The 26,087-nt window shown below is 46.1% G+C and overlaps 1 protein-coding gene across 1 annotated transcript in view; it reads right to left on the reverse strand.

The window, feature by feature from the left end:
* Positions 1 to 26,087, reverse strand: part of DNHD1 (dynein heavy chain domain 1) — a 337,397-nt gene that overhangs the window by 57,771 nt on the left and 253,539 nt on the right. Inside the window, exons 33-37 of the mRNA XM_069203282.1 lie at positions 13,421 to 13,898; positions 10,763 to 10,933; positions 10,167 to 10,316; positions 6,409 to 6,587; positions 1,990 to 2,955 (exon numbers count right to left, since the gene is read on the reverse strand). Coding sequence (XP_069059383.1) covers positions 1,990 to 2,955; positions 6,409 to 6,587; positions 10,167 to 10,316; positions 10,763 to 10,933; positions 13,421 to 13,898 — 1,944 coding nt within the window. The remainder of the gene's footprint in view (positions 1 to 1,989; positions 2,956 to 6,408; positions 6,588 to 10,166; positions 10,317 to 10,762; positions 10,934 to 13,420; positions 13,899 to 26,087) is intronic.

The following is a 26,087-nucleotide window of genomic DNA, read 5'->3' on the forward strand; positions in this document are numbered from 1 at the left end:
TAGGTGGAGGTAAGCCCTTATCTTCCTATGCAGGACAGTACCCCTGTGCACCACATCATTTGCAGCTGCCAAGGCTTGTTGGCATCCTCTCCAAGGGATCTTCAGGCAACTTGAAGCTCCAGTCCCCAGCACTCCATCCTGCGACACACAGCTCCGTGAGTGGTTTCCCTGCGGCGTGGGACTTTTTTTAGTGCTGCGTGGGCTCCTTCTTCGACTTCTGTGCCCCCATCCTGTGGGACTCCTGTGAGTGCTGCGTGTGCTTCTGTGGGCTCTCTGTGTCACTGAGGGCCCCCTGTGACTTCCCCTCCTGGGTAGAGTCCACCTGGTCCATCCTGGTCCCCGGCAGCACCACTTTCTGCCAACTGCAAGTTTTGCGTGTGCCAAGGCTTGTTGGTGGGATCCGAAGACGCAAACCCGACTGCAATTGTCTTTCCAGCATGGGACATCACCTGCATCCTCCAGAAACCCAACCCCATCTTCTAGGGTGCAGTGCTGACTCTCCTTGATCCCCGTCAACCCATATCTTGCACCTTCAGTCTGGTGAGTAGGGGCTCCTGCCCTTCCTGGACTCTGCTGTGCTTGTTGGACTTTGTCCCCTTCTTCCTCAGGCCCTCTTGTCCAGGAATCCACTGTTGGTGTTGTGCAGTCTCTTCTGGGCTTTGTATTATTCTTCTTCTTTTCTAAGTGGCTGTTGTGGGGAATTTACAGTGATTTACTCATGCTTTCCTGGTCGCTGGGGACTGTTGTGGTACTTACCTTTGGGCATTCATAGTACTCCCAGCTCCCCTCTATACACCCCGCTTACCTAGGTGGGGGACCAACTCTCACAGTCCACATTTTTAGTATATGGTTTGTGCTTCCCCTAGGGCCACCATTCTCTATTGTGATTTTCACTAATTGCACTTGCTGTTTTTATGTCTATTTCTGCATACTAGTGGATATAATTTGTGTATTACTTACCCTCTAAGGGAGGATAGCCTCTATGGTATTTTTGGTATTTGTGTAACTAAAATAAAGTACCTTTATTTTTGTACAACTGAGTATGTTCTTTCATGTGTAGAAGTACTGTATGACTGTAGTGATATTGCATGAGCTTTGCATGTCTCCTAGATAAGCCTTGGCTGCTCATCGCCACTACCTCTAGAGAGCCTGGCTTCTAGACACTGCCTACACTACACTAATAAGGGACATCTGGACCTAGTATAAGGTGTAAGTACCTTGGGTACCCACCACACACCAGGCAGGCTCTTGCCTAGCAAAGCGATGGTGGTTCTCTGCTTAGCTCAGTCTAGGGCTAATATATATCTTGATCAAGATCGCTCCAAACTGGCCAGACCTGTAACTACCTGAGCCAGAAGTCTATGGAAACCAAGGACAAGTAGAGAGAGGCTGAATGGAAGAAGGTTTTGGTAGAGCAGGCAGGAAGACTGGGTCAGCCAAAGTGGGATGAGGATAAAGGACAAGTACGAAAGACTGTGAACAGCATCTAGGCTCACAGATTTGTGCTGGGCATTTGCCAGTGACAGAACCTCTACTAAAAGCTGCACAGCTCTGGCTGGGGCCACAACTGAAACACCTTGATGCTGTGACCTGAGCATGAGAAAGGGGAGATTGCTGCCCTTAGGGGAAAAGGGTTAGCCTCAGATTGCTTGGAAGACCTGCACAAGGATCAAGTAACTTCTGATTATGTGTGGAGAATGTTTCAAGGAGCTGAGATTACCAGGAGATTTCTGCAGCACAGCTGCTTTGGAGAAAACACCACGGATAATACATTGCCTTGAGTCTGAAGCTGCAGAGATGATATCTTGTGAGGAACAGCCCACCCCCCCCCCCCACAGAGGTGTGCAGACACACTGCACTATTCTACAGTTCTGGGAACTCTGTTGTGGTTAGTGGAGGATGCTCCCTGCCTCAGAGGTGTGCAGGTGTCTTATCCTCGGCCCTGTACTCTCACTACACATATTCCGCACTGCTGATGCTTGCTCTTACCTCATGTCCTTGTGTTTTGGCCATCTGCTCAATCCAGTAGAGAGGATGCGTGGAGGGCCCTCCTAATGTAGGTCTCGGCAAGACAACCACTGGAACACTGCTACGGTTGTGCAAATACTTTGAGTCTATTTCATTCTCAGGATCTTCTGATAAAGACTGGCCGAGCATGCAGGTGGTGAGGTCACTGATGACTGCCAGTAGCTTAGCAGGACGTAAGGTGCGCCACAAGATGGCCTTCTGAATGAGGGTCACATGAGCATGACTGTCACACGGGACAGGCCCAATCACTGAGGAGGAAAGAGCAAAGTACTCTTGCCACTGGCAGGACCGGTTCACCAGCGATGATCTCAGATGTCGGAAGGCAGGAAGAAGTTCTAAGCGGGAACATTCTGTCCATGCATCGGCAGACACCCACTGGGGTCGTGCAATGAAGGATGCTGAAAGGCTTTGGCCTACATTGATGTCCTTAAGCCCATGGAGGAAGACAAGCCACTCAAGATTGGTCAGCTGTCCAACAAGCCGCATTTGTACTGCAGCCACCAGAAATTTGAAAACCTTGGCATGGCTTTCGGTGAGACACGTCCTTATGTATGATAGAATGCAGCTGGAGAGGGAATTCATGAGATCCAACATACGGGTCGGTAAGACCTCACGTTTCACGACCTCCGGCCTCCTCTTGGACAGCAAAACATTTTTAACCAGTGAAAGGAAGGTCTCCAAGTGAAAGCTGTAGACTTTGTGGAGGCAAGACACCTCTTGTATGGTGCTGTAGAGGCCGGCACCAAGTCGGGCACATTTCCTGTACTCATCCAAAGACTCCACTTGCTGCTCTTGCAGCGCCACAAGATCCTGAAGGTTCGAAAGAAGTATGTCCACCTTCTTCTGACAGTGGTGAACCTTGGGAAGGAAGTCAGGTCTCTGTAGCAAAGGCTCATTGGCTTGGATCACCTCCTCCAGTAGCGAATCCTGTCAATGACAGAAAGAACTTTGGTTACATATCAAAAAAAACACGCACTGCTAATGCGAATAGGTCTGGATATTATATGATAGAATATAGAGGAGCCTTGCTGCTACAGCACCATGATGAGGAAATGGGTGTCATTTTAGATAACTAGCTTTATGGGCAAAGTGAGGCGGGATAAACAATCAGTTCTGACCCTCTTCTGCGCTACAGTAAAATGAGTGGCATCAGGTTGAGTTGGAATAATGTCATGCCGGGGCAGCACATACCAGTCTGCAACAACAAGTTCAGAAGAAGTTGCGTACCTCCAAGCTGGTGACAGGCCACCAATCTCAGCAAACTCTGAAACTGTGAGCTCTCAATCACTACATGGATAAATGACGGCCCTCTTAGAACGTGGTCTTCATTTACTTCACTGTAAATATCTACTCTAATGAGTTCCCTATTTAGCTTTGTATAGCTTGCAACAATCACCAGCAAGTGAGAAGCTAGGCAGCCTGTCACTGACAGCTCCTCTCTGTGATGTGGAACAGCACCCCGCAGTTACTGCACTCTGTCCAGGAGGCAAGAAGGTGCTCTGCTGCATTGGCAGAGATGGAGTTGTTTGCCTTGGTAATCAAAGTACTAAATGTAAAACTGTGCAAAATGCTGGGCACGATACAAAATGTGAAGAACAAACAAATAGTAGCTAAAGAGGGTGGACCTAAACAAGTCAATCACTGAAGGCGGTATCCCAAATACTACTCTCTATACATTGTTCACAAAAGATATTGACTGTGACAGAAGTAAAAGCCACATTGACTAGTATGCAGGAATGTGACAGGAACGGTTTTCTATAATTACTGCTATCTCATTCTGGTCAGGGACCTGTTCTCTGCAACATAGGAAGTACGGATTCCTCCTCTTTGATGGTCGGCTGCATCTGCAGAACTTCTCAATAACCTAGGACAGATCCCAGAACTGAGGGGAAATGATACACAGATACATGTTGTGGGCCACCACCAGTCCGTGCTGATGCTAAAGAGCTTCTCTGTGAAGTTCAAATGACATGAGTCATTGACTCAAGGGGAGCATATTTATCGTAGGTACTGGTAGGATGTTGGGCCTACCTAAACCACAAACAAAACCAAAGCTTTGTTAGTTCAAAAAATTAAACCTCAAACCCAACCTACTATAGCTTTGCAGGCGTTCTCTCTGTTTTTTCAGGACAATTGAGGGGCAGGCAGCAAATGGTCAAGCTACATGGACAGGGAGTCACTATTTCCCTCAGCCATGGCAGCCTGCCATTGTTAAGCTAAACCAAGCACAATACACGGGAAGAAAGGGAGCACAGCTGGTGTCTATCCTGGCAAAGAAGTGATGAATACTCCCTTGTCCAGCAGACTCCACCAGAGTCTCCAAGAGTAGGCTCTGGGCAGCAGCAAGAAGGTTCCTACTGTGAAACTCCAAGTTGTACATGAAAAGTAGTGGCCTATCTAGGAAGTATAAACATAACATTCCAGAAAAGCTGAACATTATTTCCTGTACTTCCAAGCTGACCAGCCAGTGGTATTGGCTTTGTCATTGCTGGCTCAATTGTGCAAGTGCACTGGTAAAGCCAAGAGCAGTGGACAGGGGCGTCGGCAGAGGAGGAGAGAGGTTACAGAGGGAGAGGGAGAGAGGAAGAGGGAGAGAGGAAGAGAGAGAGTCAGAGAGACAGAAAGAGAAAGAGAGAGAGAGAGAGAGAGAGAGGAGAGAGAGAGAGAGAGAGAGGAGAGGGAGAGAGAGAGAGAGAGAGGAGAGGGAGAGAGAGAGAGAGAGAGGAGAGAGAGAGGGAGAGGAGAGAGAGCGCGCGCGCGCAGTGTTAGGTGCTGAGAAGGGAAAAGAAACAAGAAATAATGAGGCAGCAACTTTTGAGGGGGGAGGAGAACAAAAGCTGATGGTGGAGATACTAAGGCTAAGAGTCTGACTGCGAGAAGAGTCCAAGCAGTTTGCTTGGGAAAGAAGAAGTGATAGAGATAGCAAGGGGACGGCTAGCGATAGAGCCAGAAAGAAAGAGTGAGAGACAGCAGCAGTTCATGCACCATCATAGAAAGACATTATTTTTAGTGTAGTTTCTTGACACAGCAGTGGAACGATAGGCCAACCCAACAGAAAATAGAGATGCTATCTAAGTCCTCCGATGGTAGGGCGAACACTAGAATATGGAAAAAAGGCACTTCACTGGTGAGTTCCCACAGACAATCACTCTTCCATTTTACTGCTGTTTGCATGATCTAAGGGTCTCACAGGGCACAGCATGTTTTATCTGCTACTTCATAAAATACATACATTGACTCACAATATTTGCAGCAACACCATGGTTTACAACAAGGAAGACAGGTGTTTCACGCTTAAACTGTGGGGCCTCGTTAGGACCCTAGGAGACTACTCTGGAGGTGTCCATTAAAAGCTGACTGCTGTCTTAAACATAACCCGAGCAAGACAGAGGTGAATAATCAGATGTGCAGAAGCTGCCCAACACCTGGTGGGATTGTACACAATAGGAGGATGGGTCAAGCTGGACCAGCCACATATCACTCCAGAACAAGCTTCCAATTCTGGCATTACCATTGTCTAGTCTTGGGATGAATTTAAGGCCTGAGTTAGAATTGGGTTAAACGTTACCTCTATGAAATAGAAGATGACACTGGTGGGTTCTCCACTGCATGTTGAATTGTTTTTGCGCGCTGGAAGATTTTCCATTACCTCCCAACCCTAAAACCCTAAATTCAGAGTTCTGGAGCCTCTACATTTCTTGAGGTTGTCTGCTATGCAGGGAGATAGTTGAGTCTTTGGTAGATTTGAATGTTATGAAGGTTAATTTCAATTTTCTGACCTCTAGAGGAAACCAGTGCAAACCTTTAGGGCCTGAGTAATTTTGTTGTATCTTTTTTCCAGTCTATGACAGCTATGAAAAGCATGATGATTCTGGGCAGGGAAATCAAGCAATGACACTGACACGGAGAAAGAAAATTTCCTACTGACCAGCACCGTTGTGTTTTTTTTAATTTTAATTTTTTCTAACCAGCTGTGGGAAGCTTTTTAAAAAAAAAAAAATACAACAATAATTCTGAGTGGGTGAAGAAGGCATGAAACTTGTTGGATGTTAATTAAAGCCTTCACTGCAGCCCCCAAACCAGCAGCTGCACTGAAGGCAGATGGGGACCTCTAAATATATCAAGAGGCACCGCAGGTAAGTGGAGTTGAAGGCCTCTGCTTACCTTCCGCTTGGAGGAACAATGCAATACTCCAAATGACTCTCTTAATCACCTTGCGTAGATATAGTTGGAAATTGGATTGTTCTTTCATCTTTCTGGCTCATGCCACTGTTCAATCTCACCTTCATCCCTCACAGTACTTTACACCTTACCGTCTGTAGCTGCCAGCTCTTGCCAGAGTCCTGGTGCCACGTGCCCTCTGCGGCGAACACTTCTCACCTTTGTCTGCCTTAACTCATCCTCCACCTGCTGGACACTAAGAGCCAGGCCTCGCCGTTCACTCTGGAGCTCTGGTTTCTCGGATTTCAGGATCTCCTCCAGGAGCAGCTCCTCTAGATCGGATTCACTGATTCCCATGTGAAACACACTCAGGTTCTTCAGGATGCTTGAGTCAAGCTCTAAAAAGAATCAAAGACAAAATGCAGGAATTCAGAAATTGTGTCCATTCCTCTCTAGTTCAATTTCATACCTCTGCGCTCCCGATGAGTTCTTGATTTTATCAGATGCATCACACATCAGGAGAAATGGCTGCAAAACCTTCAACACATTCATTTTAAGGTTCAAATACATTCAAAGCACCCTAAAAGAATAAACAGATCCACACTTCTGTGTGTGAAGTCAAACCATGTAATTTTGACGGACACGAGCAGAGCGCGTGTAAGCAGAGGTTTGAAGCAGCAAGGCACAGAAATTGGTCAGCCGTTCTTTACGCATTACACATGAGCCTGGTCGCTCGCGGAGTATGAAAATTCAAAAGTGAATTTTCCAGACACGTGGAGGTGGTTGCACAGGCCAGCGATGTGCAGCACATTTCTGTACAACCACCTAGTGTGACCGACATTTGTCAAGAAAACAAGAGTATGGGTCTCAACATATAATCTTAATCCACTCACCTTGCATTATAAAATAAAATAAAGGAAGAACGCCCTTGTCAAGCTGAGACCTGTGGCAATGATATGGAATCCTAATAAACCGCCTGTGAAATGTGTAATGTGCAGGTTTGTGTGTAATTGTATACATGATCTGTATGACCTACAGGAATACTGGCCAATATGGAAATGGTTGTTGCTTAAACAAACCTTTTTAGCCCACACCACATCCTCAGTTAAACACCCAGCTAGTAGACATTACTGACCCAAGGCAATCTGGCTAATGACACAAAACTGTCTGGGTTAATATTAAGTGAGGGATGCAGGCTAGTCTAACGACATGGGTGGAACTAGCCTAAGAATAGGACACTCAACAGCTGATGCCCAAGTCTGAATAGGCCAAGAGCCAAATGTTGATAGATATTTTGGAAAATGACGTATCTAAGATTCTGGACAGCTTGCACCAGCAGTTTGAAAATTACTTTAAGCTGTCTTTTAGAAGTCAGAGAGTTTAGTAAATGGCACGAGGACCCACGTGTCCTGCTTCTGCCCAGTACTGATGATGTACTGCCAAGGAATGGCCGAACTCCCACACACCGGATATTCATATGGAGTTGAAAACCAAAAAGTGGATACTTTATGAATTGAAACAGGTTACTCATAAAGAATGTTATCAGAATATATATTAAAGCTTGCCATAAACTGTATATATTGACATAGAAAGATGAGCGTGGCGGGTGCTATCCAACGTCAATATGTGGGTGTAAGTCAATTTTCTTTTAATCCAGACAACCTGCTGGCCAAATCCGAGGTTGGATTTGGCTCCCAACTCAGGTCCTGTATCATGATATCATCCTCCCAGGCAATGATGTGATGAAGGCTAGCGTGAGGGATGTCATTAGGATGAGGGATTCTGTACCCGATAAGCAAGGAGCGGTCCTGATGAAGTTAAGCTAAGGGTACAGGTGGAGGTGATGGGTTAGAGTTAAGAGTCGCTTTACTGTACAGTCGCTGTGATGGAATTAATATGCTGTAGGTCAATGTCATGGAGGTCGAGGTGGCAACATGTAACCTCAGCAAGCTTTTCCTCAGTAGAGCTGAGAAGCCGGAGCAGTGTCAGTGGATCAGCCAGAGCAGGGAGAGCCTTGGAGCACAGTAGCATGGTGTCTCTGAGGCTTGTGGAATATTACACTGACTCAAGGATAACCAAGGACGTCCCAGTTTCAACCCTGAGTCTGGAACTGTGAAACATGGGTCACTGTCTCTGGGGGAGTGCATCTGAAGTTATTATACAAACTACTCTCTCTGTTTGAGATTTTGCTCCCAGAGAAGATCTACATCATGGCAGGGAACGCCTATGGCCCATCACCAGGGTATGGTATGTGGGCCAAGGACAGTAAGTCTTCGTGTTTATTTTGTCCACTGGACAAGTAGACCCAACCACCTGCACCACAAAGACTCTGGCAGCAGGTTTACAGCACCATCGAATGGTTGCAGGTGAGCACCCCAGGTATACGATGTTTGGAATGGAGTGCGCCGAAGGACACACAGTGAGCTATAATCTTAGCTTGCGTTATTGACTTTTATTACAATAGGAACATTTGTGAAATGTTTGTGCCTATTTACACTGCCCACAAATGCTTCTTGCTTACATGCAAATATATTCACAAGAAGGGAAGTGCTTTGTGATTGTTTTAAATGGAGAATTATTGTAAAGCTGTCATCCTTGACTTGTAAAACAATATAGTAAAGCCGAGATTCAAAAAGGAATTCACAAACGTGCACCTGCAAATCTCAAATCTTGCAGGAGGGCTAATTCCACTTTCAGAAGTTCACAGGAGTATGCAGAAGAAGGCACTCCTAGCAAACCTACATGAATTCCACGCTTGCATGAGCAAATGCACACACGTGCACTTACTGTGCAATAATCGAATTACACAGTGCACATTCACTCGTTATATTTTTGCTTTTCTCAATGGGGTACTTATTTTCCTCCAGAATTTTAAAAAAATCAACTCATTTCTGTGCACACCCACTTTTGCGGGAGAAGGTGTTATCACTTTCCATCCTGGAAAGACATTTATTCTTGCTTTGATCAGTGTTTATTTCCAACCCTTCTAGAGTGGGGAGTGAATAGCTGGGGGCACTAACTCAAAGGGCACTCTAGGCCTAGAACTACCACTTCCTGCTGCTCCCAACTTCTGTAATTTCCTGCCTGCTCCCAACTTCTGTAATGTCCTGCCTGCTCCCAACTTCTGTCATTTCCTGCCTGCTCCCAACTTCTGTCATTTCCTGCCTGCTCCCAACTTCTGTAATGTCCTGCCTGCTCCCAACTTCTGTCATTTCCTGCCTGCTCCCAACTTCTGTCATTTCCTGCCTGCTCCCAACTTCTGTCATTTCCTGCCTGCTCCCAACTTCTGTCATTTCCTGCCTGCTCCCAATTTCTGTAATTTCCTGTCTGCTCCCAACTCCTGTAATTTCCTGCCTGCTCCCAACTCCTGTCATTTCCTGCCTGCTCACAATTTCTATAATTTCCTGCCTGCTCATCTTCTGTAAGTAGATTTGCTCACATACAAATCTGCAGCCACATCTCCACATTTTGCAGGTACAAGTCACATTTTTATGCATATATGGGTTTTACAATCAAGTTCATAACATTTTAATTGATAGGGCCTTGCAGAGATCATCTAGTAGTGAAATATAAGCCGATGATTTTTAGAGCGCGTGTTATATACTCACAATCATATAAAACAAAGGAACTGAGGCACAATGGGATCAAGTGATTGGCAGAAAAAGTACACAAGGTTGTCAGGTGGAGAAGGTCAGAGGGACTCATAGACCCTCAGGTGGCCTCCTAGGCACCAGCAGCAAATGTAATCTAGATTTACAGTAAGATTGTGTGAAATCAGGTGAATGATTAATTCACCAGAGTGATTCATCAGAAAACAAAGTACTAACGTGGGCACTATTATGAGTTTGCCTGTTAAAAATGCTGAATGAAAAGCTGACATTTTAAGCTTTGAAGATGCACCTGCTAACTCTGTACCTAGACCAGAACTTTTACAGATCCGAACCTGCTTTGTACCGTTTGTACGCACAAGTACTTACCCCTCTTGATGGCATCAGGTGGCAGCGAGGTGCTGACGTACAGCTGAAAGGCGGGGGAGACTTGGCTGGAGGAGCTTTCCCTGCTCAGTAAGGAAGAGAGCACAGTGCTGGGGCACCCTCTTTCTATGTTTGTCACCAGAATGGCAGCACCTGGGAATGATACATTTTGCAGAGAAGATAAAATATTAGCCTGAATAATGTTCTCAAGAGAAAAAAAGAGGTCTATGAGTCCTGAGGTTGGTTGCTGCAACACTGTGATGGGTTCCTGCAACATAGCTCTAACCCTGCCCTGATCTCCTCCCTGGCCACTCAAGCAATCTTAATCGAAAATAATCTTATACCTAAACACAACCCTACAATGTTGATAATATTTATGTTGACAGATCCATGTTTCCAACATTAAATGAGTTCTACTCATTATTACTCAAGATATCCTGCACCGTGTGATTGAATAGTGGTGCAGGGCACGGTGGAGTCCAGCACCTAGGAGACACCCGGCGCCACATGAATGCAGGGCTTTTGCCATTTCAGAATATGGTATCCCTAGATGTCAAGTTACTGACTCAAAGTAATGCACTCGACAGAAATATGCCCACCTTTAGTAGACGCAGCCCGGAGCTTCTCATCAATGTCCGGGTCTGAAGCCGGTAACACGCACAGCTTCCGGTGGTCCTCCTTTGGGTCCAATATTGGTGTGGGTAGATTCCACCCGTGTGCTTCAGAGGCAGGGTGGCCATCAGCAGCTTCCACGCCTGGTGTCTGCACGACTGAAGAGAAGAAGCAGTGTTAGAAGGAGGTGTCTAATTTATTCTATCTTTAGGTCACCTTCACCTTTCATACCAATGTACCCATTTGTATGTTCATATTTGCATCACTCTGCCTGTGGTGAGCCCTTCTTCCACACCATTCTGTCCTTCTGTGTGCACACCTTTCATGCGCTTGTCCACCCCACGGCACGGCTTCCATGTCATCCTCCTCAAACGTCTATGGCAATCACACAAAGCCCATTCGTATTCCAGCTTTCATGCCACTCTGTTAATTCATGTTCCCATCTTTCATGCCACTCTGTCCCTTCATATTCCATCTTTCATGCCACTCTGTCCCTTCATATTCCATCTTTCATGCTACTCTGTCTATTCGTGTTCCCATCTTTCATGCCACTCTGTCCCTTCGTGTTTCCAGCTTTCATGTCACTCTGTCCCTTTGTATTCCCATCTTTCATGACACTTTGTCCATTCGTGTTCCCATCTTTCATGCCACTCTGTCCATTCGTGTTCCCATCTTTCATGCCACTCTGTCCATTCGTATTCCATCTTTCATGCCACTCTGTCCATTCGTATTTCCATCTTTCATGCCACTCTGTCCATTCGTATTCCATCTTTCATGCCACTCTGTCCATTCGTATTCCCGGCTTTCATGCCACTCTGTCCATTCGTATTCCCGGCTTTCATGGCACCCTGTCCATTCGTGTTCCCATCTTTCATGCCACTCTGGCCATTCGTATTCCCATCTTTCATGCCACTCTGGCCATTCGTGTTCCCATCTTTCATGCCACTCTGTCCATTCGTATTACTATTGTTCATCCTTCGGACACCTTTCATGTCACCCTGTCCCATACGATCTCCGTCTTCTGTGTCACTCTGTTCAATCACGAGACCTTCTTTTATACTCCTCTGTCCACTCACATGTCTATCTTCCAACCCACTCTGTCCTCCGTATGCCGATCTTCCCACCCCTTGTTGTCTTGAATGCGGATCTTCCATATCACTTTGTACTTTTGTACCCTCATCTTCTATTCCAGTCGGTGCTTTCGCACACCATCTTCTGTCACTCGGTATTCTGTATGCCCATATTTCAAAATACACTCCATTCACACTCTCATCTTGCATTCCACTGTCCACATGTATGTCCACGTTCCACACAATGTGTCCAACTGTATGCCCACCTCTGGTACCACTCTGCCCATCTGCTTGCACATCTTGTGCAGTAGTTGACCTATATGCATGTCCCAACACAGGTAAAATCCTCATTTAAATCTCTATCCTGCATTCCTGATTCAGCCCTACCCGGTCACCTAAAGATAGAAAGCTACACAAGCCTCTTCCTTCACCCATCACCAAGACGGACAGGGCTATCGAACAGATAACTTCTAGTAACAAGAGATGTTAATGTTTTGTTAACATTGTGCAGGGATGTCTAGATGAAGCTGAGACTGACATTGGCGAATGCATTGTAGAGGGTACGAGTTATTAAACAGGTGGGCTTCCCAGATCTGCTTCCACTGTATCACATGAGCTCTTAACCGACAGGGCACAGCTGGGAAAGGAGCAGAGGATAAGAAGTTGAAGGAAGTGAGCAAAGCGCCTTCATGCGTGAAAATAGGCAGGTTCTGTTGGCTGGAGGTTCGTCTAAGATGAGATATTCATCTATCAATGCAGACTTGGCTCACACTGGCTCTTCCAGGCCAAGACCATTCTTTATTCACTTATTCTGAAGTCTGGTTTCCCAAAGCTGGTAGGAACTGACTACAAGCTTTCATGTTTGAAGCTGTTATTGGAATAATCTAATTCTCTTCTGCTGGTTGCACCTAATGATGTTCAGAAGACCCTGCAGACTCTAGAGGCTACCACTGCTGGTCTATTTAACAAACACTGGTCTGAACTGCGGTGTGTGCTCTTGCTGTTATTAATATTTCGTTTGATGGCGCTGTTTCTGAAGGAAGAGCTCCATTTATGTCTCTCGCCTGCATCCTTACAGCTCCTTTGCCTTTCTGGGTCTGGCTAAGTTGCCTAAATCATCTCTAGTACCCAGAGCACATGCACATGTTGATGCCCTAGGTGCTTCTTGGTTCTGGTGGGCCTGATCTGCCCAACTGTTTGAGAGTACCTCGGCCATGACCCAAAGTGTTTGTTAGGACATCTGCTGCTGCTCAAGGCCATCAATACTATACTGTCGCTCGTCCTGGAGAACACACCCTTCTGCCAGTGCCACTATGCACTTTACAGCATTCCTGCATGAAACTCTTAGAGCACTATGGCAGTACCATGGCTAGTTAAGCTCCAGGCTTCCTCCTATAGCTATCCAAGAGGAAATAAACCACACTTAAGGCAAATAGTTCTTAATACCAGACTGCTCCCCACAGGCAGGACCCAGGAACATGAGGTGCATGAGGCCTTGACTGAGCTCCCTCTGCTGCCTCCTGTTCCAGCATGCATCTCATGGAAGTAGTGCAAGGGCCATAAAACTCCTCATACCTCCATTCAGGGATTTCTTCTCCAGTGTCAGCTGGTGTTCAACAGTTTTATGAATCATTCTTATCCACCCTTCTCCTTGTTGGTCAGGATCCACCAGCAGCGGCCAGTGACGGCCGGAGTAGCGGGCACAGGCCCGTATTGAAAGTGCTAAGCTCTGACCTGCGGATTGTTGACAAGGCATGGCTTGGTACCAATCTCTCTTTTCTCTTGCTGAACTCAGGAGATCTATAACGTTGAAATCTTCTCGTACAGGTAAGGGACAGTTTGGGGGTGCAGGACAGGAGAGAACATACAGACACTTTTCAAGCTCCCTGCTCAAGTCGTCTGGGTGTAGAGACACATCCCAACCCCAACAGAGCCTCAGCCATTTCTCCATGAGCTCCTCTCGCCGCTTCGAGGAGAACGGGCCCAAGTAGCAGGTAAAGGCAGCGAGAAGAAGGGCATCGCCTGGGACTGTGCGGGAACGGCCTTCCAGCACCTGTGGAGATTAGAAAGATAATAAAAGAGGGGTATCAGAACAGCCTCCTATAGAGGGGTATTAAAGCATCCTCCTATCACAAGCAAGGTCAAAGGTGAGCAGGGAAAGTGCCTTCTGGTGCCCATCTTGATGGAATATTAAGGTGTTTTTACGCTCTTCACTCTGCAAAGAGCCAAACATACAGGTATTAGGCAGCCTGAGTCTCCTTTAGAGCTCTTGGCTGTGTGTTCTCAAAGCAAATTACAGAATTATGAGCACCTGAATCACTATGAAGTCATTTGTCCTACATTTCATATATTTAAAAAGACTACGAATCAAGATTTATAACAAAGACCAGTACAAAATGTTCCAATATCTTCAAACGTTCATTCAGCATGTTATTAAAAGACATAAGGAACATTCTTTTCATACAATACAAATAATCTATGTAGCTTTAATTGTGAAAAGCCAATAATAAACATATCAACCCAATGTATCTGCATATCACCGCCCATCCATCTTAAGGATCCCTGTACAGACCATCAGCCCTTGAGAAAAAGTTGTTTCATGCGCACCAACTGCTTCTCTGGATATAACTTTGAGAAATATTCCTATTACTCAGCGTTAACATACGCACCAAGGCTGCTTACGTTATCTCCTGCATGTAGTAGAACAGGCCTACAGAGGTGAGTTACAACCATCGGAGTTGGAACAGAATACCATCCCCGGAGGAGATCCCACTTTCAGAATCTCTATTCCACATGTTGAGTGAGCGCTGTGTATTGTGGATAGTTCATACAACTGAGGGATAAGACCCTTTATTGGCCTCTTACTTTAATGATGAGTAAATCAATGGACAATAAATCTAGCAGCTTCAATACCGCAACATAGAGGGATGAAGGTGTAGATGTAGGCTAGCCATCACTCGAGCTACCCACAGCATTTGATAAAGTCAATCATACCATCCTTTCCATATTTGTTGGATATCTGGATTCAGGTGGTGTATCTCCCCCTTTGTGACTGGCGGAGGCAATGTTCCCCTCCTGAGTTTCCCAGGGCTCTATCCTATCTCCTATTCTATTTAATGTGTATATCCACCTCTTCAGATAGTTCACGCAGTCTTTCAGCTTTCACATGTTGTCATATGCTGATTACACTCATCTCTTGCTAAAATCTGACCAATCTTCTACAAACTCTGTTACCCAACTGAAGCTATACCAATATTTCCTAATCTCTGAGCCATTTGGAAGACTGGCAGGCCCATTCCACCGTGGACAAAATATAGATGAAGGCAGCCCCCCCTGGGACGTAAGGATGGAATATCTCAGAAAAAAGCACTTTCTAAAGGTTTCCTACTAGCAACTACGCAAATGATCTTCTATGAGGTCCTCTGCTTGTGAAGAGAACGGTTAAATATAGCTTGGAAGTGCACCAGTGATTAGCTGACCTTAATAATGAACACAGCCAAAAGAACTTCTGACATCATGGTGGTAGAGATAGTTGCCAAAGAGTCCAACATAAAAACCCTGGTGCAGATCACTACATACAAAACCAGACAAGAGGAAATTAAGGGCCTCATTATGAACATGGTGGGAATTCCCGCTGTGTTCATGCTGGCAGTCTGAACACAGACCACCAGCCTGTTGAGGAACCCGCTGGCCCAATAAAGAACATTCCGCAGAGCCAGCGGGCAGAAACAGTGTTTCCTCCCGCTGGCCCAGCGGAATGCTGGGCCTGGACATTGCCGACAGCTCCACATGGAGCCATCGTCAATGCTGCAGTGTGGCGGGTGCAGCAGCACCCGTCGCACACATCACTGCTCGTAAATCGGGCAGTGACCTGCGCAACGGAGCTGTGCACGGGGGCCCCTGGACTGCCCATGCCAAGTGCTAGGCAGTGCAGGGGCCCCCCAGGGGGGTCCCGGAGCACCCCTCCCTCCAGCCCTTCCCTGGCAGGTGAATCCGACAGGGAATGGCTGGCGGAACACAGGTTGTTTATCCGGAGGGTGGTGCTGCTTGCAGCGCTGCCCTGTAGGATAGAAAACTCTGCCATCGTCAGGCTGCCCGGCGGTGGCGGAGGGCGGCCTGTGGCAGTCCCCCCTGTGTTTATAATATGGCGGTCCAGACCACCAAAGGCAAGCCCACCTGCGACTGACCACGACAAGTGACCGTGCCCCGGGTCCTCCAGCTTTACAGGCCGGCTCCACTCAGGACCTCCTCACAGTCAAGCATTGGGGTAAGGCAGGTAACTCTCTGTCATTCAAAGGCTTGTTCTCTTGTAGGCTTTGCTGCTTCTCCTCCTTGCACCCCCTTGTTCAGGTTCTCCCCTTTGTGTCCACCTCCGCCCCACTCAACTTGATACATCTTTTCCCGTACCTAATTACTATTTTATGAAGGTGAGATGTCTCTCCCACGTCATCAAACGGAGATCTCTGACTTCACCTCAGATCAGCTGCCAAAGCCTTTCTTTATTTTGGAGACCTGGCCCCATGAAGCCTCTGCCCCAGATACTGCAGTCACCGTCCCTCCCAGCTAGGCCATCCCCCACGTCTATCACAAAGGCAAACAAGGTGTAAGAACTTTTTTCATTTTTCCCACCTCCCTCAAATGCACTGTATCCTCCACTTTTTGTTTTTGCCTTCCCCATTGTGAAGACAAGACCATGTCACCCCCTTTTATCTCAACTACATCCTATACCGGTGCACTGATCTATTGCCCTCACGGACTCAAAACCATCTTTGCCACCAATCTTTCCGATCCTGCGGTAGCATTTAACCTCAACACCCGTAACTTTCTCATTCTATGAGATACTAACATCCATTTCGAGGATAATTAACCTCAACACCCGTAACTTTCTCATTCTATGGGATACTAACATCCATTTCGAGGATAATGAAGACTCTGAATCCCTACATCTGGTCAAGGCCCTGGATGCTCTCCGACTCTCCCTGCTTATAAAATCCCCCACCCACTACCCTACCCAGGTCATGAGATTGATGGTATCTTTGCCATTTCTGACATCATATCTACCTACAAGTCTCTTCTCTTGAATAGGTCTGGCAGTAACATTTCTTCTGCACCTAGGCAATCGGCATGACCCTACCAATCATACGCCTCACCCACGACTCAACAGACCTTGGTCCAAGATTACCCTCTCTTTACTGACCTGTGCTCTACAAGCCAATCCGTACTGCATTTCTAATACCACCACTGCCAGTGACAACTTACGTTCATGTATCACAAAGTATCTGCATGAAATAGCCCCCCTCAAGTGGTCTGTTTCTCATTGTACCTGCCTATAGTTTCCTTGGTTCTCTGAAGAACTCAGCCTTGCTAAACTTCACTGCAAGTCACTCAAATGCCACTCCCATCAAGAAGGGTACTATATTCAACTGTCCATCAAAAACAACCAACACCTTATTTGAAGTCCCTGGGTTTCATGGATAATACTGAGTCTGCCACCAATTTAACTTGGTGGATGTTTAATATTATTAAAGAACTACTTTCTGACCAGGACTCTAACTCCTCCATCTTGCCTTCCTAAAAGCTCCATCAAGATCTGTCGCAATTATTACATTCTAAAAACAAACCGCTCCATCCTCTGTTCCCTCTGCAATCCCACATGGATTAGGTTCTCACAGCTGCTGACTCAAAAATCCCAGACAGTCCTTCCCCTATTATCCCATATGGAAGTTTGCACCCTTGTTAAATATATCAGTTCAGGCTAAACTTCCGAATCTTGTCCTCTGCCCCCCACACTCTAGACTTAGCGACAGAGACAGTGATCCTCATCTTCACCAGCATCTGTAACCGCTGTACAGCTAACGCTAATGTTCCAGATAACTGGAAGGAAGATCACTCATTTACCAAGGAGATGTTCCTTGGGCTTGGAACCAGACCCCTCTGGAGCTTCGAGCTCTAAGTAAAGCCGCAACATTTTTAAAAAGGGTGAACATTTGGCTTTTTGTGCAAGACTAATGTCCTGTTAGATCTCTGTGTCGGAACTGTTTTTACGCGAAGGGACACTCTTAGGAGTAGCTGTGCGTGATACGAGTTGCATCATCATCATCATCATCAACTTGAAACATGCCGTGGTCATGCGCTTACTTAAAAAAACTTCAGCTGACCGAGACGTTCTAGGACATTATTGTCTTATCGCTTCTTCCCATCCTTTACAAAAGCACACACTGCACTCTGTTTATCAGGGAACAAATTACTACACTTTTCACAGTCAAGCTTCTGACATTCCAGCTTGTGTTGAAACAATGGATACAACCATAATAGATAACCTCAGGTGTATGCTAGATCTAAGCCAAGCTGCAGTTATCATACTATCGCAAAGACCGAGTGAAATAGGCATCTGCAGCCCTGCACTGACGTAGATCTGTCCCTTCCTCTCTCACACGACTCAGACATCAGATGACCGCCACTTGAATCCTCAACAACCTCTATGAGGTCTCACAGGGATCTTCTTTGAGTCTCACTCTAATATTTATCTCTCTTCTTTGGTCCAGCTCATCCTCTCATTCTCTTTCAGACGAGGATGATACTAAAATCATCATCTCCATCCCAGACCATCCAAATCAGGTCCTGACATGTTTCCATGCCTACAAGAGTGCAGTTGACTGCTAAAAGCAGATCAATTGCCTCAACCACAACAGAGACAAAACAGACAGTCTTCTCTTTGGTCAGATGTCCGTGGCCTGGTCTCCTGCTAAGTGGCTCACCAACTCGGGCTCTCCACCCACCCCAGTCTTTATGGCCAAACCTGGGCATTATCATTTGCGACCAATTAATCTTTGAAAACATATCAATCAGGTATCTGGAATATGCTGCACTTTTCTCATATTGCTCAGGAACTTTGTCCAGTTTCTCCCACTAGGTGCCCGCAGAACTATTATTCATTTATTAAATACTTGCCGCCTTCATTATGTAAACTTTATCCACCTGGATATTCCAGACTACCTCATTTATTGTCTTCAAGCCATCCAGAACTGAGTTCCAAGCTGACTGTTGGGCTCTCCCCACAACCAACGTGCCATCCCATCTTAAGTCACTCCGATTCATTCCCTCCCCCCTTTTAGCACCAGGACGCTGCACTAACATCTCTGGGCTTGATGGGCTACTGTCCTGCTTTTGTGCCTGTTGTGTTCTCTATATTTTCACTTGTCACCGCTCGGGTTATTCCAAGGCATTCCAGTGTTTTAGTGTCCATCTTGGAGGAACACAGGCATGCAAGGTGGAGAACACTATTGTTTCGTGTGCCACCCTTTTCTAGCCTATTTAGACACAGGTGATCTGTTTCTGTGTCAATGGTGCACTAAAGGCAAGCCTGTCTGCACCTGGACACAACTGGCCACTATGTCCTCATACTACCCCAGGCTCTCCCCCAAACAGCATGGATGCATACTCAAGGTAAGACCAACAAGAAACAAGTATGCTACTCCCGTGCTGATTTAATAAACCTATCTGGGGCCTAAATCAAATCCAATTGGGGGCTATTTTACGTGGGGGGCCACAGCCCCCTCTTGGAGCCATTAATGGCCCTGGGGACTGCCATCCTCCAGGGTCGGCTCCTGATATGTACCGGGGTGCCCATCCCCAGGACATAGCTGTTTGCTCTGACATCTCCCACAACGTCAGAGCAAACATTTTACTTTCTGCAAGTGAGAGATATCAAACAGCTCCTGCATGCAGAAAGCAGAGTTTTCATCTATTTCCCCGCATTCAAATATGTGTGCAAGGAAATTGATGAAAACATTGGTCCCAGAAGTAGAGAGCTGCTATTTAAAACAGCTCCCTGCTTGTGGGAGCAATGCTGGCTCTCACAGGACGTGGGGAGCCGGCTAGGACCGCAGGGGCCTTTAGGCTTCCCTTGCAGTCCTGTCACTCTCTTTTTCTCTTCCTTCCCATAATGGCTTCAACGAGTCATACAAGCAAGATGTTTGGTACGAACGTTATAGTAATGTTGTAATGGACAGCAGTGAAGGGTCACTTCTGGCTTAACAGTAAAGCTCTTGCACCATCAGTAGGTTGAAGGTTCAAATACTAGTATCCCATGACAGTGTGTCTGTTTATTTTCTAGTGTTTTGACCGTTAAACATTCCTAATGATGGAACATTAAAGTATTTTTCCCTTCAAAATCTGTGGGTTGAATGTCATAGCTGAGTCTGGACACTGCACAGTAAGGTGTCACCTCTGGCCTGGTGGTAAAGCCCCCAACATGCACACTAAAGGTTAAGGGTTTTAGTCTAGGTGAGTCTGGGGTCATTCCCTGCTTTAGTATCTGTAAGGAAATGCCTCCTTGGCATGGTTACCCCCTGACTTTTTGCCTTTGCTGATGCTAAGTTTTGATTTGAAAGTGTGCTGAGGCCTGCTAACCAGGCCCCAGCACCAGTGTTCTTTCCCTAACCTGTACTTTTGATTTCACAATTGGCACACCCTGGCATCCAGGTAAGTCCCTTGTAACTGGTACCCCTGGTACCAAGGGCCCTGATGACAGGGAAGGTCTCTAAGGGCTGCAGCATGTCTTATGCCACCCTGGGGACCCCTCACTCAGCACAGACACACTGCTTGCCAGCTTGTGTGTGCTGGTGAGGACAAAACGAGTAAGTCGACATGGCACTCCCCTCAGGGTGCCATGCCAAACTCACACTGCCTATGCAGTATAGATAAGTCACCCCTCTAGCAGGCCTTACAGCCCTAAGGCAGGGTGCACTATACCATAGGTGCGGGCACCAATGCATGAGCACTGTGCCCCTACAGTGTCTAAGCAAAACCTTAGACATTGTAAGTGCAGGGTAGCCATAAGAGTATATGGTCTGGGAGTCTGTCATACACGAACTCCACAGCACCATAATGGCTACACTGAAAACTGGGAAGTTTGGTATCAAACTTCTCAGCACAATAAATGCACACTGATGCCAGTGTACATTTTATTGTAACATACACCCCAGAGGGCACCTTAGAGGTGCCCCCTGAAAACTTAACCAACTACCCGTGTAGGCTGACTGGTTTTAGCAGCCTGCCACACTCGAGACATGTTGCTGGCCACATGGGGAGAGTGCCTTTGTCACTCTGGGGCTAGTAACAAAGCCTGTCCTGGGTGGAGGTGCTTCACACCTCCCCCTGCAGGAACTGTAACACCTGGCGGTGAGCCTCAAAGGCTCACCCCTTTCGTTACAGCACCTCAGGGCACTCCAGCAAGTGGAGTTGCCCGCCCCCTCCGGCCACGGCCCCACTTTTGGCGGCGAGGCCGGAGGAGATAATGAGAATAACAAGGAGGAGTCACTGGCCAGTCAGGACAGCCCCTAAGGTGTCCTGAGCTGAGGTGACTCTGACTTTTAGAAATCCTCCATCTTGCAGATGGAGGATTCCCCCAATAGGGATAGGAATGTGACCCCCCTCCCCTTGGGAGGAGGCACAAAGAGTGTGTACCCACCCTCAGGGCTATTAGCCATTGGCTACTAACCCCCCAGACCTAAACACGCCCTTAAATTTAGTATTTAAGGGCTCCCCAGAACCTAGAAACTCAGATTCCTGCAACCTAAGAAGAAGAGGACTGCTAAGCTGAAAAACCCTGCAGAGAAGACGGAGACACCAACTGCTTTGGCCCCAGCTCTACCGGCGCGTATCCCCACTTCTAAAGACACTGCTCAAGCGACGCTTTCCCCAGGGACCCGCGACCTCTGAAGCCTGAGAGGACTGCCCTGCTCTAGAAGGACCAAGAACTCCCGAGGACAGCGACTCTGTTCATCCAAGGCTGCAACTTTGTTTCCAAAGGAGCAACTTTAAAACAACTGCGTTTCCTGCCGGAAGCGTGAGACTTGCTACTCTGCACCCGACGCCCCCGGCTCGACTTGTGGAGAAACAACACTTCAGGGAGGACTCCCCGGCGACTACGAGACCATGAGTAGCCAGAGTTGCCCCCCCTGAGCCCCACAGCGACGCCTGCAGAGGGAATCCCGAGGCTCCCCCTGACTGCAACTGCCTGACTCCCAGATCCCGACACCTGGTAAAGACTCTGCACCCGCAGCCCCCAGGACCTGAAAGATCGGAACTCCAGTGCAGGAGTGACCCCCAGGAGGCCCTCTCCCTTGCCCAGGTGGTGGCTACCCCGAGGAGCCCCCCCCTTGCCTGCCTGCATCGCTGAAGAGACCCCTTGGTCTCCCATTGATTTCCATTGGAAACCCGACGTGTGTTTGCACACTGCACCCGGCCGCCCCGTGCCGCTGAGGGTGTACTTTCTGTGCTAACTTGTGTCCCCCCCGGTGCCCTACAAAACCCCCCTGGTCTGCCCTCCGAAGACGCGGGTACTTACCTGCTGGCAGACTGGAACCGGGGCACCCACTTCTCCATTGAAGCCTATGCGTTTTGGGCACCACTTTGAACTCTGCACCTGACCAGCCCTGAGCTGCTGGTGTGGTAACTTTGGGGTTGCCCTGAACCCCCAACGGTGGGCTACCTTGGACCCAAACTTGAATCCCGTAGGTGGTTTACTTACCTGCAAAAACTAACTAACTCTTATTCCCCCTAGGAACTGTGAAAATTGCACTGTCTAGTTTTAAAATAGCTATATGTGATTTATGTGAAGACTGTATATGCTATTTTGATTATTCAAAGTTCCTAAAGTACCTACCTGCAATACCTTTCATTTAAAGTATTACATGTAAAATTTGAACCTGTGGTTCTTAAAATAAACTAAGAAAATATATTTTTCTATACAAAAACCTATTGGCCTGGAATTGTCTCGGAGTGTGTGTTCCTCATTTATTGCTTGTGTGTGTACAACAAATGCTTAACACTACTCCTTTGATAAGCCTACTGCTCGACCACACTACCACAAAATAGAGCATTAGTATTATCTCTTTTTGCCACTATCTTACCTCTAAGGGGAACCCGTGGACTCTGTGCATACTATTCCATACTTTGAAATAGTGCATACAGAGCCAACTTCCTACAGTATCTTTTCAACTATAAATATTTAAGTTACATACGGAAAGATGACCTCACACTTTTTAATTGACAAAAACATTTTTCTTTTTAATTTGTCTGGAAATATCTCATTCTAAGCATATCATTTATCAAAGCCTAAATTGCTCTCTCTCTCTCAATCTCTCACTTTCTCTGTCCCTCAGGGTTGGGTGGTTAGGGCTAACCCTACCGCACACGTCCGAATGTCAGGTGCAGGGCGAGGTTCGGTGATTATAGGGGGTTGGCCACAGGGTCTGGCCACAAGCTAAAGGCCATGTGCTGCACTGGATGGATTTACGTATACTACTAATGAAAATGACTTTACATTAAAAAAAAAACATAGAAATTAACTGAAAAAAACAAAATTACAGGGAAGTTATAGTTAGGAAATAGAATTTTTAAAAAACATAGCAATTCACTTAAAAAGGTTAAATGGATGTCATAGTTAGGCTCACATTTTGAACATACAAAACCATAGAAATTCACCTGTTATGGTTAGAGTTATCTCAAGTAACTATAACTCGTGCCCTAAGGTAATTATAACTTGCGCACCGCCATGCACTGCTAATTACCCCACAAATTACAACACACATGACATCTTTGATATCATAATTTATAATATCAATGTAATATTTGCACTAAAACTTTTCACAAAACAAATGTGCATGGCTGGGGTGCGATTTATAGTTACTTGAGATAACTATCTATAACATTTGAATTTCTAAGGTTTTGTAGTTTAAAATGTGAGCGTAACTATAACGTCGCTGTAACTTTGGTTTTATAAAGGAAATATATATATATTGATAGACAGATACTTATCTATCTATCTATCTATCTATCTATCTATCTATCTATCTATCTATCTATCTATCTGTAGATAGATATATAGCTATAAATATATAAATATAAAGATGTCCTGACATCTCCCCCATCACTCGTAGCAATAGTCTTCCTCAACCCAATACCTGGCATCTTGTCACCATCTCGAACCATCCTCGGTACCAACCTCCCACCCCGGCTAAAAGTCTTGCCTCTCTGCCAGTCCAGCCTGATCTACCACACCCATAGGACACACTAATACATGGCGCCCTGCCACCCTCTCCACATTCCTACTCGCTTAGTCTTTACCTAACAATGTTCTTCACTCACTGTTGTAAAGAGCAGAGAACCAACATTGTGGAAAAACACAGCTGCTCCGAGAGAGCACACACTATCCCACGACTCACATGAGTAGACCCTCCTGCATCCCTCACCTTCCTCTGACTTTTGCAAACTCGAGAGGGGAGGAGAAAGAGTACAAGTTGGTAGGCCATCAACTACCATTCCATCACATTTCCCTGGTTTGCTGGCTACCCAGGGGAGGTGGCAGGTCAGCAGCTGTCCGGTCTCTATGTCCTTGTCAAGTTCTCACTGCTCTTATATTAAACAAAAGAAAAATACAACCTGTTTGGTTCAGTGCTCTGACACAAGAAAAGTGAATAACCAGTGTTCAAAACATGTGTTTACATTAATGGCCTCCTGTGTAACTCAAACACAACATCACCATTATGAGATGAAGAAAGATATATCGGGTACCTGTGTTTAGGATCCATACTAACATCCATTACAAAAGCCAATGTACTTGACACAAATCTCCCCATCATCCGAGGCCTGTAACGGAATCCTCCAGGACAAAACACATTGCAGGACCCTTTCCGGACTTGAGTGTAGGAAGATGAGGTTACCCGTGTACATGGCTGTTCTTCTGTCTTGGCACAGCCTATGCTCCTGGTTTCCATTCCTCTCTAAGTGAGCTATGTGTCCAGTGCTCGGACCTCATCCCAGAGCCCTGGATATGCACTCTACCCAGGGTTTGCATCTGGGAACATCACAAAACTCCCTTTGCTCTGCTTTTGCTTCTACGATGCAACTTCCATTCTACTGCAAACTGAATTTGAAAAGCTAATTTATTATTATTAATATTATTGGTGCTGGGGGGGTACTGTAGACTTATCATGCTGAAAGAGTCTCTTGATGCTACGTAGCTATGGAAGAAGAGCTGCTGCTGCCATTGGGGGATCCACCATTGAGATATTGAGGGTGTAGATCCAGGCCATTAACCCATTCCTGAACTTCAACAGCATAGTTTGTGACTGGATCTCAAAAGAGATCGGGTTTCATATTATGGATCCCTGAATCCTGAAGACTCTACAACCTTATTTTTCACATTGTATAAAATAGGCATCTCAAAGTTGGCTTTTGTTCGTAGCTCTGTGATCCCAGGCAGGTGAGTATTTTTGTAAATTAAGAGAAATTTGTGGGGTGTGCCATGGAAGATTTTAGATATCATTTATTTCAAACAAAATTCCCTTTCTCACTGTCAGCCAGTAGAGTTGTTGGAGATGGTCAGAGACCAAGTCATGTTTTTTTTTTATTGAATCCCCTGGTGTTTTTGATTTTTTTGAAGGCAGTTGATTAACTTGGAAATCCTGAGTAGGCAGAGTTCACATAGTCTAAGCATGAATAAACAAACACACTTGTCACTGTTATCTTGTGAAAAGAGCATAGAAAGGGTAAAAAGCATCATAATATTCTCAATTCATGGAAACAGGTTTGTGTAACCTTAATAATCTGTGGGTTCAGATTTAGCTTTGTGTCTAATATAACTCCCTAGTTTCTGATTGGGGAGACTGGACTCTGACATGCACCTAATTGTTTTGGCCAAAGAAGGCTGTCCCACCGGTTGACCTTGTTAGAAATGGACAAGAGCTCAGATTTGGTTGGGTTTAGGTTCCGGCCTGATATTGTTGTCAGAATGATAGGAAGGCCTGCTGCGGGGCTGAATCTTTGTCGCCTAGTTCAATGATAATTAAGAGATCATCCACATTCAATTGACTCAGGAAAATAGCAAGAGGCAAAACATCAATGTTAAAAAAACTGGAGGGGCAAAGAGGATCCCTGTGGGGATCAACTCGATTTTAAGAGCTCTATTGATTAGGAAGAGTTCTAACTAATTAAGGGCTTTGCTAAGTAGCTGACAAAATCTAAGCCATTGGAGCAACATTTGGTGGTCAATTGTCTTGAATGCAGAAGTCCAGGAGTATTACAACTCCTGAACGTCTGCTGTCTGCCAGCATTTTAAGATCATCGATTTTCGATACTGCGACTGGTTCAGTTCCAAAGACTGTGAGAAGCTCTGCTTGGTTAGATTCGAGTAAGTTGTGTTCTTTGAAGTGTTCTTGAAGCTGTTTTGTAACTC

The sequence above is a fragment of the Pleurodeles waltl genome, chromosome 8, assembly GCF_031143425.1.
Source record: "Pleurodeles waltl isolate 20211129_DDA chromosome 8, aPleWal1.hap1.20221129, whole genome shotgun sequence".
In the NCBI taxonomy this organism is placed as follows: Eukaryota; Metazoa; Chordata; class Amphibia; order Caudata; family Salamandridae; genus Pleurodeles; species Pleurodeles waltl.